The 19143-nt window shown below is 39.7% G+C and overlaps 3 protein-coding genes across 7 annotated transcripts; 2 read left to right on the forward strand and 1 right to left on the reverse strand.

Annotated features, from left to right (window-relative positions):
• Positions 1-6932: 6932 nt before the first annotated feature.
• LOC121807057 lies at positions 6933-9754 on the forward strand. Of its 5 annotated transcripts, none has more exons than XR_006051740.1 (3): positions 6933-7271; positions 7785-7843; positions 8083-8221. XR_006051740.1 is itself a non-coding variant. In XM_042207245.1 (3 exons), coding segments are annotated over exons 2-3 (921 nt in total). In that variant the 5' UTR covers positions 6940-7271; positions 7785-7837; the 3' UTR covers positions 9003-9349. The 5 variants fall into 5 exon arrangements, 2 of the variants coding, with proteins under 2 accessions (XP_042063179.1, XP_042063178.1); XR_006051739.1 differs by lacking the exon at positions 7785-7843 and adding an exon at positions 9466-9754 and having other exon boundaries at positions 6940-7271; positions 8083-9186; XR_006051738.1 differs by lacking the exon at positions 7785-7843 and adding an exon at positions 9485-9753 and having other exon boundaries at positions 6940-7271; positions 8083-9186.
• A 4062-nt stretch (positions 9755-13816) lies between these two features.
• LOC121808232 (protein TIC 21, chloroplastic-like) lies at positions 13817-16387 on the forward strand. Its single transcript, XM_042208620.1, has 4 exons — positions 13817-14297; positions 14739-14996; positions 15755-15958; positions 16134-16387. The coding sequence occupies exons 1-4, from the start codon at positions 14013-14015 to the stop codon at positions 16245-16247; spliced, it is 861 nt and encodes a 286-aa protein (XP_042064554.1). The 5' UTR covers positions 13817-14012; the 3' UTR covers positions 16248-16387.
• A 217-nt stretch (positions 16388-16604) lies between these two features.
• LOC121808234 (PRKR-interacting protein 1-like) lies at positions 16605-19119 on the reverse strand. The gene is made up of 2 exons (XM_042208622.1): positions 18633-19119; positions 16605-17119 (listed from the first exon to the last, which is right to left on the reverse strand). Exons 1-2 carry the CDS (start codon positions 18891-18893, stop codon positions 16853-16855), a joined length of 528 nt encoding a protein of 175 aa, XP_042064556.1. The 5' UTR covers positions 18894-19119; the 3' UTR covers positions 16605-16852.
• Positions 19120-19143: the final 24 nt, after the last annotated feature.

Consider the following 19143-nt stretch of genomic DNA (forward strand, 5'->3'; position numbering starts at 1 on the left):
ATTCGCCTCGGCCCCTCCTCCCTCTAGCCGCCTTCGCCGTCTTGGTCCCTTGCAGCCGATGATGCTCACGAGAGGAGCCCCTACATCGGTGGTCGTACCCTCAACCTCTTGTGAGGCGTTGCCTGACCTGCCCTCACTAGACGAGTATTGGCCACCAGCCGTGTGCTTCGTGCATTTCGAGCTCGAGTCCGTGCTGGACTGGACACCGCTGGCCCACCTTTCAACGTCTTTGACAGCCTCCCAAACATCGACATGTTTGAATTCTTTGACGTTGTCGTCAAAAAAGACTCGCATAGCCGCTCTCATAATGTCGGCTCCACTGGCTCCGCTTTGGTATTGAGCTGCTTCATTCTTGTAGATGTCGCAAAATTTTTTGACATCTCTGTCGACTCGGTCAAAATGATTGCAGAGCATCTTCATGGTGCGGCGGCGGGACCGAGACGGCTTGTTCTCGTTGTAGGCGTTGGTGACCTTTTTCCCAAAAACACTTGCGGGTTTGTTGATTCCCGACGATGAGATCGGAGACGCTGACCCAAGCGTTGAACAGAGTCATCGTGTCATTGCGGTTGTATGGATGACGGCCTATATCCTCCTCCTCCTCGGCCTCCTCCTCCTCTTCCTCCACGACGTTGAATGCGCGACCCCTGGAGCTTCCACTGCCTCGTCATCTTTCCGGATTGGGTTCATCCGGAAAATCCTCCCTAATTTGGGATAATCCCTGCGATTGCCCATACCTCGAGGCCGAGGGACGAGAGTATGCATCCACATCAAAATATGGTGGTTGGTACGCCGTCGTCGGTGACCTTTTCCCAAAAACACTTGCGGGTTTGTTGATTCCCGACGATGAGATCGTACGAGACGCTGACCCAAGCATTGAACGGAGTCATCGTGTCCTTGCGGCTGTATGGATGACGGCCTATATCCTCCTCCTCCTCGGCCTCCTCCTCCTCTTCCTCCACGGCGTTGAATGCACGACCCCTGGAGCTTCCACTGCCTCGTCCTCTTTCCGGATTGGGTTCATCCTGAAAATCTTCCCTAATTTGGGATAATCCCTGCGATTGCCCATACCTCGAGGCTGAGGGACGAGAGTATGCATCCACATCAAAATATGGTGGTTGGTACGCCGCCGGCGTCGACGAGCCTTGGGTGCCCAGCGTCACCCAAGACATTGTACATGCCCCCCAGTAGCCAAACGTGTTCAAGTCATATCCGCCGGAGCCGCCCTTGTTTTCGTCGCCACACATTTTGAGATGAAAATTGGAGAGGAAAGAGAGATGATTTGAGAAGAATAGATGTGTGTTTGTGTGTATAATGGGGATGAAAGAGGAGTATTTATAGAGTAAAAAAAGAAAGAAAAAAAATACAGTTGAAAACGGTAAAAAATCGGTAACATTACCGTTTAAATTATTTATTTATTTATTTATTTTAATTAAAATCAAATTTAAAAAAAATAATTTATTGCATCAGCGTGACGACGCCCACTCGCGGGCCGGCGAGTGGGCATCACGCCTAGCGCCAGCGCGCGCTACATGGCGCTGGCGCGTGGCGAGCTGTCGCGCCAGCCGTCCATCCGGGACGAGACACCCGCTGAGACGAGACCGAGACGTATACCTGCAACGCCGTCTCGCTGCCGTCTCGTCTCTCCGAGACGAGATAGAGACAGCAATGAGACACGTTGCGGATGCTCTTACTTCAGATTGAGATGCACGGAATTGGAGATAAGTAAAATGAGGAAATTCTTGTAAAAATTGTGAAAGTTTATTGTTTATGCTATTAACTAGTAGTATGTGATTGATAATGTGATATCCCTGACCCGAAACATGCATCATTTTGCATTATTGCATATTTTATTCCGTATTTCGAAATAATGAAGATATTATGTATAATATAAATTTGTTTAGCATATTAAATCATTGAATTAAAGTAGTAGTGTGTGCATGGGACTTAAAGTAGTAGTATATTATATATGTGTACAATATCAATGTGTGTATATGGCTACGTATAGCCATGCACAACTAATTATAGTTATAAATTAGTATGTGTAATAATAATGTGTGTATGTTTAATAGTATATGTAATATTATGGGAATGGTTGTGTAATGGGACACGTAGGTGTTGTGCATGGGACACAACACATATATATGCATGGAAGATAGGTACTACACGTAAATAGGAAGGGAATTGCATGACTTTTTTAGAACTTATCTTCACTTAATGAAAAATTTGTGAACTTTTATTTATTATTTGTTTGAGTCGGCTAAGTAGCCGACGTACATGTTTATGTACATATATATATATATACTATATAGTTTATCTTACAAAGAAAAAGGGGGTTTGAGAAAGTTTAGAGGAAAAACAAAAGTAAAGAGAAAGGATTCGAATCGATGGTTATAAATTAAGAGTTGGAATCAGGAACTTAATAAGTTTACCTATTGTGATAAGGTATGTATAAATCACACTTTTAATTTTACATGTTTTATTTGCTTTCTTGTTAGTTGTTAAACAAAATGAATGATTTGATTATATGATGTGATCCAATATGAATATGTGTTATTTGATATAGATGGTGGAATATGATATGGATATGTGATTGGTGCAATGAATATGATGCTGTAAATGAATTATATGATAGAAATATGTAATTGATGTTTTACATATGGTATTGAAAGTACATGAATCATGTGATTAAAGAGGATCTGTGACAGCCTTGTACTGGATCTGAAATATAGAGGGACCTATGAGTCCAGATACAGAGAGGCCTTCGGGTCAAATACAGAGGACCTATGAGTCCAATTACAGAGGGACCTTCGGGTCAAATATAGAGGGACCTATGAGTCCAATTACAGAGAGACCTTCGGGTCATAGAGGAATCCCGGGCAGACACCAGGCTTGACTGTTACAGAATAATAAACTGAACAAAGTGGCATGTGCATATGTATATGAATTTGTATGGAATATTTGTTGGTGATTGCTATATATTTTGGTTTAAGAATATGGCTGACTATTGAACTGTGGAATTAAAGGTAAGATTTATATACACTGAGTTGTGGCTCATTTAAACCACTAAATTTTTTTCAGGAATAAGATAGCAATAAAGTTTTGACTGACATGGGTCATAGGAACTCCACGTGTTATCAGGTTCGGCGGCTGACGCATTTTGGCAACCTTCTCCTCCTCATCATTTTGCATATAGATGAATGTATAGTATATACGGTAGTGACAGGGTTCCACTACTGTGTAGAATGTTTTGAAATATGTACTTGTTATATGTTGAATTTTAGAATTATATAATATGTGTGTTCTATGTACTAGACACGTGTATTGATTGTTTTTATGATAAGGAATTTATTTATTATAAGAGTATACGTTAGAGGGGTTGAGGTGTCACATTTAAAAGGGTGAAAGGCTATAGTATAAATTTTGTCTGACAACCCATGTTATAGATATAGAGTATACTCAAGAAATGATTTATGGGCATTTTATATTTGGACTCATAGCACTCCTTTCGTTCGCCATTAAATGTCCCATTTTTTCTTTTACGTCCGTCCGCCAATAAATATCTAATTTCACTTTTACTATATTTGGTAAATGGATCCTACATTTCACTAACTCATTTCACTCATATTTTGTAATAAAAGTAGGTCTCGCATTCCACTAACTTTTCTACCCATTTACTACATAAAATCAAACAATTTCTTAAAACCCGTGTCAGTCAAATATGAGACATTTAATCAGGACGGAGGGAGTAGTATTTAAAATGTTCACTCTCTTTTGCCAATGTCAGTAAGGAAAAAGGTTGGTAAGTTTATTGTCATCGTCATATAAAAATCTACATATATACTGCACTACATCTAATAATGGTAAAACATTTGAATGAAAAATGGTGTGAGTAGTATAAAAAAGTTTAGATTAGTAACAACAAAAAAAAAAAACAAAATCAATATATAGTCAAAAGTAAACATTCAATCTAAAATTACTACAGAACGAAAAGCGGACAAATACGATAGATCCAAAATTACTATAGAAAAAAACAGCAGCGAACAAACACAATATAACATAAACAAAATGGTACTAGTACATATCGCGACATTATATGTAGTCTCAATTATTAGAGATAAGTGGTCGCACAACAACGGCAAGTCAAATAAGAAATTTTAAAGAAAAGTCACAACAAGTATGCATTCTATGCTTAATGTAGTACAGAGCCTTGGTTGATATTATAATCTTTCATCCTAGATTACTTCTCCCATCTTTATGCGTACTACATTCCCACAACTACATATTCTACATTTGAAATAAATAAAATGTTATATGAAAATCTATTAAAAGTAGAAAGAGAGCACTCACAAGGGTAACAACTATACAAATATTCTCCCTGCCAACTTTAACATACATTATTTGTCAGTATTGAGAAAGTGAAGCATTCACTTTTTTTTACAACTGAAATTGACCATTTAATTATTTACAAGAAATTCATGTATAGAAAGAGATTTTTGTCTGTGGTTTTGGTGAATATGTGGTTGTTGTTTCTTTGCCTATATACAACTACTCAACTTTGCAATACACAAAATGCCATTCTTTCAGTTAATATTTTCGTTTACACACTTTATTTCAAATTTCAAATACACATCGAAAAATGAATGAAATTTGGTGTATCTAGTGGACTAACTAAAGCCTTGTAGAACAATCTCAATTTCCCACGTAACTCAACAACGAAGTGACACAGTAAAACAAACGCATGGGAGCAAATATCATGTCTAGTTATTAAAAGAATAAACTGCAATTTAATTACTTTTAAAAGAAAATTCTCAAGGTTATTCAACTGTAGTTCTGTCTCGACATATAAAAGCGCAAATTTCCTCAAGAATATGATGCTGGATATTTTTGGTATAAGAATTTTCAAGTCGTAAGACTTTCATTACCATTCTTTCTTCCAATTAGTACTATGGATTACGCTGTGACTATGGCAATTTAATCATTAATCTGATTGATAAATATTTTCGAAATAATAAAAAGTATATTATCCTTAAGCCTAAGTATATGCTTTGCAGAGATAAGCCATTTTCAAATCAGTCCCATATACAAGATAAAACATTTTCTGAATCAAGTCACGAGTTGGTATAAGAATCCAATACTTATATGTATATTCAAGGAAAAATAAATAAAAAGGAAATTGATTTGCACCTGCTATTATAATTAAATAGGACTCCATCAAACACATTCTGTCCGTTAGCACCAATTTCTACTCAAATTCAACTTTCAACTTCATATCATATATAGTAATTGCAGGTGGGAGATTGTTCTTTTTTTAAAAATAGAGTGGTTTCGGTTAATTAACAATTTTAAAAATTTGACACTACTATCATATTTTAAGGAGTTGTTATCAGTTTTTCGGTGGGAGTATATTATAAATTAACAATCAAGAAAATGATTAGAGTTTGTTAGGGTGTTAGTTCCTAGGGTCAAACTATGATCATATCATAAATAGAAAACATCATATTATTAGTAGTACTACTATTTTATGACCAAGTATTTTTAACTTAAAAGAAATATATTATAATGCATAGAAAATCATACGCCCTCCATTACATCATAATTTATAAGGAAGTCACTTTTCTTTTTACGATATCCCAATTTATAAGCAAATCGTTTTTTTAGGATATCCCACCATAAATGAGTTATTTCACCTTTTAGTATAAAATAATACTCTCTCTGTCTCATAGTAATAGACTGAATTTTCTTTTTTTTCCGTCCCATACAAATAATCCATATCCATATATGAATTTTTTTTATCAATTCTCTTTTACTTTATCATTATGGTCCACAATCTACTATATTATTTCAACTACTTTTTTCTCATTCTTTCTTACTTTATCAATTAAATATTAAAGCTCGTGTAATCCCCAATTAGTCTATTTTTATTGGACGGGAGGGAGTATCTTTTATCTCTATTACTTTATTCACCTACCTACTTTATTCTCCGTTCAATCATCTACTTTTTTATCTCTTATACTCTACTTTCTCTTCATTTAAATGTTTAAATATCAATTTTTTAAATCTGTGTCCAAAATAAGTGTCTCGCTTATGGTGAGATAGATGGAGTAACTGATTTTCATGTTTATTAAACTTTTAATTGAGGGGTTGATGTATTAGTTAGAAAATAAAAGTTAAATTATTATTTCTAAAATAAAAAACGTATCATCTTAGATAGGACAAACTTAAGAAATTGTGTCATCCTTAAACGGGGATACTAATTTACCTTCTTGCCATTATCGATATCATCATTATTTAGATAAAAAAAAAGTTAAAAATAATCTTGATTTTTACATTGTACATACCCAACACAATAAAAAATTAAGGAAAACGAAAAAATTTGAAATCGTAAAATATATAATTATTTCAATCTAATCTACCGCTAGGATTTTAAGCCAATCCTATTCCGTTGGCAAGATACTCGGTTATAGGATCATTTAAGTAATACTACTAATTTTTTATGACTGCAAACACTTAACCATTAAATTTCAAGCCAAATGGTGTTGGGAATTTTTAAGGATTTTTTAAAATAATTTATTTTCTGTGATAATTCTTTATTGGTAAAAAACGTATAAGCATACACAAATGTGTATGCAAGAATATGAAGTACATTATTTATAAATAATTTTCATTCTTTAATTTGTACATTCTAGAAGTTTAAGCGTTTAGTTTTAAGTGTTGATATAAAATTTTAAAAATGAGATAATAACTACTCCAATAAGTAACTTTCAAACAAGTACTAAGTAAAAATTTACTCCGTATTTCATAAACAGAATTTAAAAAATATTCTTATTACACCAATTCATTTTCATTTTTCAGCCACGTAGGCTAAAGCCCATAAATAAATAGGATTACTACCTCTTTAAAACAAGTATCTAAGCCCAAACGCAAAGCCCAAATCTTTCTCTTCTCTTCCCTTCCCTTCTCTTTCCTACCCCTCAAGCAAATAGTAAACCATCAAACATCGCATCTCCTCTCATTTCTTCGCATTTCCCTCTCTCCCACACTTGCCGGAATTTCATGCCGCCGTTGCTACGTCTCCTTCCTATAGACGTTCTACCTTCCGCCTCCACTAGAAGCATCTCGAAGGAGTGGCCGCGCCGACTTAAACAGGAGCAGCGCAGCTGCCGCTGTCTTCCGCCGCCACGGACCAGCAGTTTCCGGAGGCGGCCGCTGCGCCTCAAGCCTACTCTCTGCGCAGCTCTCTATATTAGATACATGACGCGACATGCGAATTGGTCGGTTTCTCACCCCTTAGTTATTATTCTGTTAAACCCTTCCTGAACCCTGGAACCATATGCTCTGCAACTGCCTCAATATACAACGCTTTGCCTGATTATTATGTGTAATTTTTTAAAATCAATTCTGATTTTATCCTCTCTCATAATTGAAATGCCGAGCATGTTAATTTTTCGTTTGTGCTTGCTTGATTTTTGCTTATTTTATCCTCAGATTACATGTCTCTGAATTTGGAGTTTCATGTGGTTAGCATAATGAGCTTTTTTTTGACATTATGAACATTTATTTTTCCATATTTGCAAATTTGGATACGGATGTAGATTAGTTTAAGCAGCTATGCAAGACAACTGTTTGATGAATTATGTATTCGAGTTATTACCTTGAATCTGCATAAGCCATGATATTGAGCTTATATTTGCACTAACTAGATACTCAAACTCTACCTTGTTTTGTTCTTCTATGTGGCCTCATTAATGAACTGAGCAAGTACTATTCTACGCCTTGTTTTTCAGTTAGTGGTCGCCGAGATAGCAGAGCTACTTGCTCTGATGGTGGTGTACGTTAGAGTAAGGTTTCTTGCACTCTCCTCATGGTTTTTATTGTTCATCCCAGGTCTATGCTGCATTGACAAATGTTTTTCTTGGATATACACTCTAATCATAGATATGGATGTTCGTTTTTTTACGTCAGTTTAGTGGCATCTTTCATTTTAATCATTTTCTATGCATCTTTGTGATTTGAGAGATGCATTAAATATAGGGTGTTCGGTGGAGTGATGGATACTAATATCTTCAAATTTATCTTGTGCAGTGAATAATTTGAGAAAATCTATTTCTTCTGTTGGATATTCTGAATTTAACAAGCATATATGCAACTTTGAGAAGGTTCCAGTTTCTTTTTTCCACGGAAACTTGAGGAGGTACAGTGGCAGTTCGAGTCTTGAAAGTTTTTCTAGTAAAACTCATGATTTTAATCAATCTAGTGGAGTTCAGCATTGGTTCAAGAATTGGCAACACTTGAGAAAGAATAAACTAACAGCAAGTACTTTTGCTTTGGCAATTGGTTTCTGGCCTCGTGGACGGGCTAGATTATGGCTAGAGAAACTTGGAACAATCGAGCCATTCTCAGGTAATTTAGCAACTTGTTGGAGCAACATTAATGAAGAGGTGGCGCTTGAAAAATATAAGCTGTTAACTGGAAATACAGTATCGTATCCTGAATTCCAAGTGTATGGAGAGAACCCTGTCGATAATTGGCTTGCTGCTTCCCCCGATGGAGCTACTGACAGTTATATATATGGATTGCCCAGCCATGGGGTTCTTGAAATTAAATGCCCATTCTTTGGTGGTGAAATGAGCAAAGCAGAGCCATGGAAACGAGTACCACTGCATTATATCCCCCAAGCTCAAGGCTTGATGGAGATATTTGATCGAGATTGGATGGACATGTATGTCTGGACACTCAACGGCAGCAGTTTGTTAAGGATACACCGCAATTTGGAATATTGGGACACTATGAAGATAGCGTTGTCTGATTTCTGGTGGAAGCATGTCCAACCAGCACAAGAGATTTGCAATAGAACAGTGATCACAAATCCACTGATTGAACTAAGGTCATTGAGACCATCCCCTAAGCATAAATTACATCGTCGCATTGTGTATGAGAGCAAACTTATTGCCGACAACTCCGAGCTCTTGTGGTGGGAGAATGATAGAAGATTTCGGAATTGATGCTTGGAAGGAAGACAAAATTGTGGTAAAGAGTTTGTTCGTTTTCCATAACAAAGGCATGAAGCTGCTAACTGTATCCAGTTTGATGTGAAGTAATCAGTTGGTGGATTTCGATTGATGTGAGCTCTTCCTAAATTTAGTGATGCTCACATATGAACTGAAACCACAGGAAAGTAAAAACAATGTAAGATTGAGTTTTTCCTTAATTTCCTAAATTATATTGTACAGTAGTACTAGTTTATTTTATTTCAATATTACTATTTTTTACAATAATTTTGAGGTTGTGCTGGCCTGCAGTAAAATCAATGTACTCATCATGCTAATGAAAAGCTAAATCTTTTTTGTTTTCTTTCTTAGCAATAAGGTTGAAACATTAAGTAGTAGTAGTAACTCATTTTGAGTTAAGTTATGAATTTCATAACGTGTTTCTGCAATTTTTCATTTTAGTTTTTATTTTGACCAGGTGTAATTTTGTTTTACAGTGGCTGCAAGATACTGATCCTAACATGGAATTTGAGCAGATTCAGATTGGCTGCGTTTGTAGCAAACCATGGTGCATTGATAAATTCTTGAGCTCACTGTCTCTTAGGGCATTCGTAGTGGTGCGGATGTCCCGGCGCCCTTCCCCGCGGAGTTCCCACTGCCATGTCATAAGGACTTCCCACTGCTCTGCCACGTCATAAGGACTTCCCACTGCACAGTGGCGGAATTCCCGACGGAATTCCCACATTAAAAAAAATCACAAATTCACAAATTAACCAATTTCCGGAAGTAAACAAGTTACGGAATTAAAATTCCGACACAAATAGGGAAAAAATTCCATTAAAAAAAGAAAAAAACATTTCACCAAATTTTTTAAAAAAATACATTTCAATAATTAAAAATTACATCAACTACGACCCCCTACGCTGCTACACTTCTTCGATAATATCGTTCTGGAGTCGAACGTGAGCTTGTTTTTGGCGCATGTCGGTAAATGCACGGACTCGCTTGATGTCGTCATGAGGTATCCCCATGCGTACATTGCTCGTGGCCACGCTGTGGCTTGGACCCTCAGCGTCAGCATCATCATTGGCCCAATCGGTTAGTGCTGGGCCTTCATCTTCGACGATCATGTTGTGCATGATAATACATGCGTACATGATGTCGGCGATGCTGTCAACGTACCACAGCTGTGACGGACTCTTCACTGCCGCCCATCGAGCTTGGAGCACACTAAATGCCAGTTCCACATCCTTGCGCGCTGCCTCCTGGCGTTGCGCAAAGTATACCTTCTTCTCATCCGTTGGGCATCTGATTGTCTTCACAAAGACGGGCAACATCAGGTATATTCCATCCGCCAAATAATAGTCCATGTTGTGCTGGTTGCCGTTGGCGACGAAGTCGACGGCTGGACCGACGCCCATGCACTGTTCGTTGAAAAGGGGCGACAACGGGAGGACGTTGATGTCGTTGTTCGCCCCGGCTACTCCAAAATAGGCATGCCAAATCCACAACCGGTAGTCAGCTACCGCTTCAAGGATCATCGTAGGATTCTTGGCCTTGAAACCGGTAGTGTACAACCCTTTCCAAGCAGCGGGACAGTTCTTCCATTCCCAGTGCATACAATCTATGCTGCACAGCATCCCCGGGAAGCCGTGCTGAGACTCGTGCATATCCAGCAGAGCCTGACAATCTTCGGGGGTAGGCTTCCGAAGATATCTATCCCCGAATATCTCCCTCACTCATTGACAAAAATACTTCAGGCAATCGCGGGCTGTCGACTCGCCGATGTGGAGGTACTCGTCGAACATGTCCGCCGCACCTCCGTACGCCAACTGCCTGATTGCGACAGTGCACTTCTGGATCGGCGTGTGGCAGAGTTTACCCGCTGCATCCTCCCGCACCCTGAAATACCCGTATCGACGCTCCAAAGCGCCAACGATACGCATAAACAGCGGCCGATGCATCCTAAACCGTCGCCGGAATAGGTTTTCCCCAAACCGTGGCTCAGGCGCAAAGTAGTCATCGTACAACCGACGGTGGGCCGCGAGATGGTCCCCGTCTATCACGAATAGGTTCTTAAAATTTCAACACGAATATGGAGAAAATGCAACCACTTTATTTAAAATAAAAACATACATAATTATTAAAAAAATACATAGTTAAAAAAAACAACCTCAAGCTTCGACAAATGAGGCCCCCGTCTATCTCCTCGTCGTCCCCGCCTCCAGTCCGGTCGTGCCTGTGGCCGGTCCCGGCGTCACTCACGGGCAGGGATGGCATCTCCAAATCGATCCGCTTCGGCCAGCTAGCTTTAACACCCGAACTAAACTTGGCGGAAGTCTGCACCACTAGATCGATCTCCCAATATTTGAATTCCCCGAAACCCAATTCACTATCGGGGAACTGCTGGTGATACAGAAGCTTCACATCATCGGCGGACATGCCGCTGGTTGCCGTGCAGAGTTTGTTTTGGTAGATGCCGGCAAATCGGCTGAGCTGCCTCCTCAGCCGCCCCCACTATTTCCGGCATTGCTCTCCATCATGAGGCTTCCCACCTGGCGGTTTGAATTGAAGGTAGCTTTGGCTAATGCGCCACCACATTCTGTCGATATGCTGGTTAGCCCCGACGTAGGGATCCTCGACTACACTGATCCAGGCCTTCGCCACCGCGACGCACTCCCATATGCTCCAGATGGTCCTCTTTCTCTCGCCGGCTTCCTCTCCCTCCTCCTCGGTCCCCACCCCACCCCCGTTCCCCGCACGCGAGGACGAGGTAGTGCCCTTGCCCTTCCCTCTCCCTTGCTTCCGTGTCCTCCCTGCCGCCGGTGGCATCTCAGTGGGAGACTCCCTGACCGAAGATAGCCCCAACTCCTCAAAAGAGAAAGTCTCAATGCCGGTGAACTGAGTCTTCAAATGAGTACTCTGGGAGGAATCACTAGACAATAAATCCATGTAGGGGCGATAGACATTGTCCCCATGTGATTTGGGGACCCCCTGCCTGCCCCCCCTGCAGCGGCAAGCATGCCCTGCATCATCCCGAGCATTTGGGGCATCATCCCCGTCATCGCGGCACTCATCCCGGGCATTTGAGGCATCATCCCACCCATCCCTGCACACTAAGGGGGTACATATTGTAGTACCCGGGCATCATCCCTGCCATTTGGGGTTGGAGCATCATCGGCGCCATTTCAGGCATCATCCCGGACATCGGTGCACTTCCGCCGGCATTTCCCCCAACTCTAACTGAAAAAGTCGGCGTTTGTGACTCACTCGTGGCGGGGGAATCACTATCGTGATGCTCCATTTATCTTCAAAAGAAATGAAAGTAGAGAGAGAGAAACTCGTTAAAACAAGTGGTGCGAATGAAATGAAGTTCAACGGGCCATATATATAGAGTTTTTTTAAAAATAAAAATCGGAACGTCTGCCTGGACGTCCGTCGTGGCAGCGCAATGACAGACGTCCCGTCGGACGTCGTCGGAAAGCCGCGGAACTCCGGTGTCCGCAAGCGACGTCCGCGTCCACCGGGTTTGCGCCTAATGGCGGACGTCCGGCACGCCGGTCCGACGTCCACTGGGACGCCCGCCGCTGCGGATGCTCTAAAAAATTGGGATGGAATGTAACCTTAAACATTAGTAACAAATTTTTGTATGCAAACTTGAAATTGTTTGTATCAATTTAAAGTGTTGATGAAACATTTTATAAAGAGTAAATGTCAAAATTAGTTCTACGCATATGGACATTTTACGATTTTGGTCCTAACATTACGTTTTGAATTATTGCATCCTTTACATTTCAACTCGGGCCACAATCAGTCTAAAATGGATAGAACCGTCAAATATTAACGGTCAAAGGTTTTTAATCAGATTTTGACCCAATTAAACCTTAATTTTGATTATTAGCTCCCCTAATTTTTATTAGCAACTAATTAATCTAAAATACTTAACAAATGAATTAAAACAACATTGATGTTTCTAATTTATTAATATTTGGCGTCCAAGAGCCAGAAGGGGATCGATTCGGCGACTCCGAATCTGAAATTGTGCAGTTTGTCGTCGAGCAACATACCTAGAAATAGAGTAAGCTCGATTTTGTAGGATTCAAGAATGTAGGTTGAAAGCTCCGATTGCATCGAGCTTGACGAGAACCTCACGATAAACGCCAGTGCGCGCTTGACGTTTAATATATTTCTCTCTAAGTAGTAATCGGGCATGTTTGAGTACCAAAATTCATCGTCACCATGAGCGGAGATATAGACCTCGATCACGGCTCTGTACGTGTTGCCTAGGGATTTGAATCTCCCTGTAAACGGCGCCGTTAATGCTCTGGATTCTGAACTAGAACCTTTCCTCTCTGGTGGCGGATCAGCTCAGCGTCGGCGAGCCAAACAGCGGAGATGCAGTCATATTGAGTGCCGTTGGAGGCACCGGAGAATTGGAGGACGGCATTGGACCAGTTGTAGTTGAAGGGGGAAGAGTAGTTAGCGGTGGTTGGGGGGAGGTTATAGGTGTTCCCGAAGCTGTGATTGAAGAGGGGGAGGCTGCAAGCAGGGTCAGAGAGTCTCAGGGGAGGGGGCGGCTGACTTCAATTAGTTTTTGGGGTTGGAACGGCGGAGGGGAGGTGCCTTAATAATGAATTTTATATTTCATTTCATTTTATTTAAAATAAATATTTTTTCTATTTATTTAGAATAAATAATTTTTATTTTTAAAATAATTAAAAACTATCATGAAAATAATTAATTGGGTCAAACCGTTAATGACCAAAATCGTAAAATAGTTATATGTTTAGTACTAATTTTGGCCTTTAGTCTTTTATAAAACATTGATGACACATCTTTATCGAATTTCATATTTTATTGTAAATTATATTTATACATTAAATTGGTTTTGTTTAAGCACGTCAAAAATGATTTGAAATTCAGGGGATCCTTTCCTCACATATATGTTCCACAAAGAGGCGAAAACCATAACCATAAGCTTGGCATTCCGGGAGCTTTTTTGTAGTACTATCTCATAGATAAACTATGCAAACTCTTCTTCGGCCGGCATCTCGCTCCGGCCTCGCACCACCTCCGCCCTTCAAGGCGGCGGTATCGTCTGATGTCTCCCGTCATTTTCTCCGATTCAACACCTCCCCCTTTCCTCATTCATCTCTTTCTTCTTTGAAGTTTCTCCAGAGTTTATCCCCACCTTACATAATTCTCAATAATCACACTGCCAAAACCCTAGCTTCCGCTCCCACTCCCACTCCCACTGCTGCTGCCTATACTTCTCCAAGTGATGAATCTGAAAAAGCCAAACTCGCTCAGGTCTCTCTCTCTCCGTTTCTCTGTGTTACTATGAGAAGTACAATTTATTTTTGTTTAATGTGGATTAGAGTTGTGCGTCTATGGAATTTCCAGGTTGAGAGTTTCCAGTTTCGAGGGATATGATCTGAATCTAGGGTTTAGGGGTTTCCCCCTTCAGTCGCACACTTGTAATTATTGCTATTTGACAATTGCAACCTAAAATTTCATCTTATTTTTATTTGGACCGAATTACATCATTAATTTATGAGCTTTTAAGAACATTGCACGTTTCTTATTAAAAAATGAAAACATTTAGCTTAACAATTCCCTGAAATAAAAAGGATTCCACTAGGTAATGCAGATCAGAAATTGGTTCCTGTGGAGTGATTTAGTGTCATTGGGTTGAACCTGAACCTTTGATATTCCCGCCCTGAGCTTCTTTTTTTGAAATGGCTGTTTCAGGTTTCGAAGAGATTGGAGAAAACTTCAAGGTACTTCAAGAGATTGGGAAGTTTTGGATTTTGGGGGCAACTGGTTTGCACAGTTGTGGCAGCTGTTATCCTTTCATTTTCTGTTGTCATTACTGGGAAAATCACATCACCTCCTACCTTTTATGCAACTGCTGGTGGTATTGCTGCTGCCTTCATTTCTGTGTTTTGGTCATTTGGGTATATTCAATTATCTGATAGACTTCGAAAGACAGCCACTGATCCTTCAAAGGTAATGATTAACAAATAGTACTCCATATTAGTAGCACTCAAATGTTTTTCGTAATGTATTTTTGGAAGCACCAAGCATTTTGTATTCAGATAACTGCTTTCATATTACTTAAGTCTTAATCTGCAATAAATGGTGGAACCACCACTATCTTAACTCTGTTGGTTTGGAAGATGTGGTATATGGTAAATAGGGCAGATAATTCTAAGAAAAATTATTATTTACTGTAATATCTCAGGCTGAGTATGGGGTAGAGAGTAGAGACTTGAGAATCAGATGTTCCTTTATGTAAAATCTCTCAATGAAACACATAGATACTCCATTGTGAGGTATACAGGCCCGTGATAGAATAGGAGTTAGACCAAGAATATGCCCCTAGGGGCTGAAGTTGCTTATATAAGACATACTTACACAACCAGACTTTCTAACAAGGCGAATCGCCTTTTTTTTCTTTAAGTAGTGGATGTTGGTGAGTGTTTTCATGTCCATGGAGTAATTTCACCGCGCCCACTATACGGAGCATAAATTGAGGCAGAGTTAAGTAATTTACGTTTATTCTGGGCATTCTGTTAATTGTGTTTGATTGCTAACTGAAAATTCAATCACTAAAACACACCTAGTACTTTCCCACTTAAGTCGTCACGCACTGATATAATAAGTGTGTAGTCGAGGCAATATCTCATTACATTTGTGCAAGCACTGTATCTTGAATGCAAGTTCTGTCCTGTTATGATGATTTGACACATGCCATTTGCTTTCAGGCGCCTCCTCGTGCTGATGTTGTGAGAAGTCTGCAAAACGGCATAGGCGTAAATGTCTTGGGCATAGGTGCTGCTATACTTGGCATGCAAGCGACAGTAGGCCTGTTGGTGGCTAAAGCTCTTACCACTTCAGCTACTCCTTATTATCAGGGTATTGCCCCTGGGAACAGCCCGGTTCTTGCCTTGGATGTGTTCTTGGTGCAGGTATCCTTGCGTAACTAACTCCATATTTTCACTTTACCACTACATATTTACCCCTCTCCTTACTTGGTGTTCTTCATTTGGGTAGAGTTTTAGCATTTTTAATCAGGGTGAAAGTTCTCAATCATAGTAGCTTCTTTCCAGTTATATTTAACCATGTTTTGTGCTCTATTTGCAGGCATCTGCAAACACCATAATGTCACATTTTATCGGACTAGTATGCTCGCTGGAGCTATTGCGCTCCGTCACCTTGCCATCTTCAGAAACCGTTCTCATCCCAAAGATCGCCTAACTTGGATCAACTGTTGGGTGAGAAAGTACATGGAAACGGGCTTTCCGCAATCAATTGGCTGCTTGAACTTAGAAAAGAGATTGCTGTTGACTATTTTCGTGTATTTGTGGACTCTTTGAATGCAATTTATGTTTTTTAAAGCAGAGTTTCAAAAATTAAGTCGAAAGCATTTGGAGAAAAACTATAAATTCGTCGAGTGTAACCAAATTTAAATCGTTCTCTGCAATTCTCTTATCCCTCTTACTTAGAAGTTGGGGGGGGGGGGAGATATGTCTCGAGCTCCCTGCTACAAAATATCTCAGGTGAAGTATCCAGTAACTCACTACAAAGTGGAGCTGATAACAAGTCAGTCAAAACTAAAAGAATAGCCATTCCATTATCCCATTAGATTGCAATGATAATGACCTAAACCACATACAAGTTGATTTTCCTCATTCAAGTTCAAAGAGATTCAAGTTTAGTCAACTAGACAGCGAATTTTGAACGATCGGTCGATCTTCACCATGTCCGGCTTCTGTATCTAACACTTTAATGCCAATTATGCCATCATGCACAAACAAGAGATTGGGAATACGAGAACAAGACAGCAGCAGTTCAATCACCTCTTAAGCTTCCTTGTAGTCTGAATCTCCACCTTCATCTGAAGATTGTTCCTTCTGATGCTCGTCACCTCCAGCATCCGTTTTGCACTTTTTTTCTTTCTTCTTCAGCTTTTTCTTCAGACGTTTCAAGCGTTTTTTGGATGTACGCTCCTCAGCAGCTTTTAATCTTTCCTCCCTTCTCTGGGCAAATTCTGTTATCTGTTTCCTTTTCTGGAAGTCTGCATCCATTCTTGCAAGCCGATCTTGTTCTTTCCGTCTCATTTGACGATACTGTCACCAGTAATAGCCCCATGAAAAGTTAGTAAAACTTCCATACAAAGGGAGAGAAGCAGCCACATTATTATCATGTTAATGGAAAAGTTTTCATGAACTATTATCAAGAGACTCGAGAAAGGATTGGTTCTGAGGAGCCAAAGACACAAACTCAAAACTTAACACATGAATGGGCCAAATAGATGCTTGCTAGCCTGACAATGAAAGAGGTATATAATATGCAATGGGAAAAACAGTGATTCTTACACCAACTCATATTAGAAGGTGACATGATATACAAAAATGAAGCAGATAAAGCAATGCAAATGAGATTAATCCATGTTATGCAGCTTGAGATTAACAAATGCAAAAGCATAAGGGATAACAGCTGAATACTAATCTCAGCATGATGTTGGACGAACACGTGGATAGAGTTTTAAAATAACATATAGAACATGCAATATCTTCTAAATGATAGTGGATTTTTTTTTCTAAATACAAACACAACCATATTATTAATAACAACCAGAACTTCCAGAAGTAAGCTTATAGAATTGAACAAAACACAAAGTCACACATCATAATGTAACTCTCACTCTTCTACAGTGGATCCCTCACCCTTTTGGTATTAGTAAAACTCACATGCCATGTTTCCTGAAACTTCAGCTCCTGCTGTCAATACTTCATCTTTCTTATACCCAGTTTTTATTCGTCAATCTTCGTTATGAACCAAAAGTTAAATAGTCCTTTACTGGTACATATTTAATCTGGACTTGTTTCATGACATATCAACACAATCGTAGAATAAAATTCCTGATTTGAGCTACTACTAAGTACTGATATAAATTCTCTGGTAAATTATATCAAACTAATGGCTGATTTAAATGCTAAAACTAATGAATATTAGTGCTAGTAAATAAATCATGTAATGTTGCATTCTGAAGGGTCTTCAAAAGCTCTCTCAGTACTGTTCCCAACCAATGTTAAAACCAGAATCAAGTAAAGTGAACAGGTCTGACACTTGAGGTACTGAACTACCAAGTCAATAACCAATTATTCATGTATGGGCCAGATTCTTAATCAAGACAAAGAGAGACACATGCTTTTATAAGTAAACTTGAACTACACCATCATGCAAGGAGCTATACATGGCGAAATACTTCCAAATGTGGTAAACAAAACCCCCAAATATTTATTATCTCATCTCATGCCTAAGTAAGTCACCCCCTCAGAGTCATACCGCCAACCAGAGTAATACATAAAAAAGATCGACAAGAATTATCACAGCATATAACTTCCATGAATCATTTCAACATGTTCAGTCCTAAATTCAAGAAAGAAACATTCTGACTAATGTTTGGCAGTTGGCACAGAGATTCATCCATAAGACTTTATTTTTTTTAAAATACAAACTTTTCTAAAGTCTAATAGATGGCAAAAACTAAGACCATTCTCCAAGTGGCACACATCAATCAACGTTTACAACAATTCAGTTTGCAAACATTTCATTGAAACAAGAAGCAGGCAATACCTGATGGAAATCACCAGAGCCTGAACCGGCCGAACTGCCGGAGGTGTTGCTGACACGAACAGGAACGCATTCAATAATGCGCCGGAGCTTAACTTCAAGGTCCTCATCCTCGGGGTTGGCTGCAGGCGGCGTATATTCTACCAGAGCTGAGGACGAAGATGACGGAGGACGTGGTGGCAGAGTGGCAGGTGCTCTGTCTGCCGCCACAACCATCTGCAAATCACCGGCGGCGGCGGAAGTCGGCCTTCCCGACGATGTCATTTGCAAATTTTCTGCAAAACCCCTCAACCCTAGGGTTTGGATTTTCGGGTTTTCGTTGTAATTCGACGGCGAGATTTGTGGTTTCAAATTAAATCAATGGGTTGTACTGACCGGGAGCTGCAATTGATCGAATCTAACCTAGAATTATGGGAAACTGGAGTATTTCAATTTATTGAGGCCTGCACAGACGCATTGCATTTTGAATTTTCACCTCGGTCGATGCTTCAGTTTATGGAGTACTATTAATATA

The sequence above is a fragment of the Salvia splendens genome, chromosome 6, assembly GCF_004379255.2.
Source record: "Salvia splendens isolate huo1 chromosome 6, SspV2, whole genome shotgun sequence".
In the NCBI taxonomy this organism is placed as follows: Eukaryota; Viridiplantae; Streptophyta; class Magnoliopsida; order Lamiales; family Lamiaceae; genus Salvia; species Salvia splendens.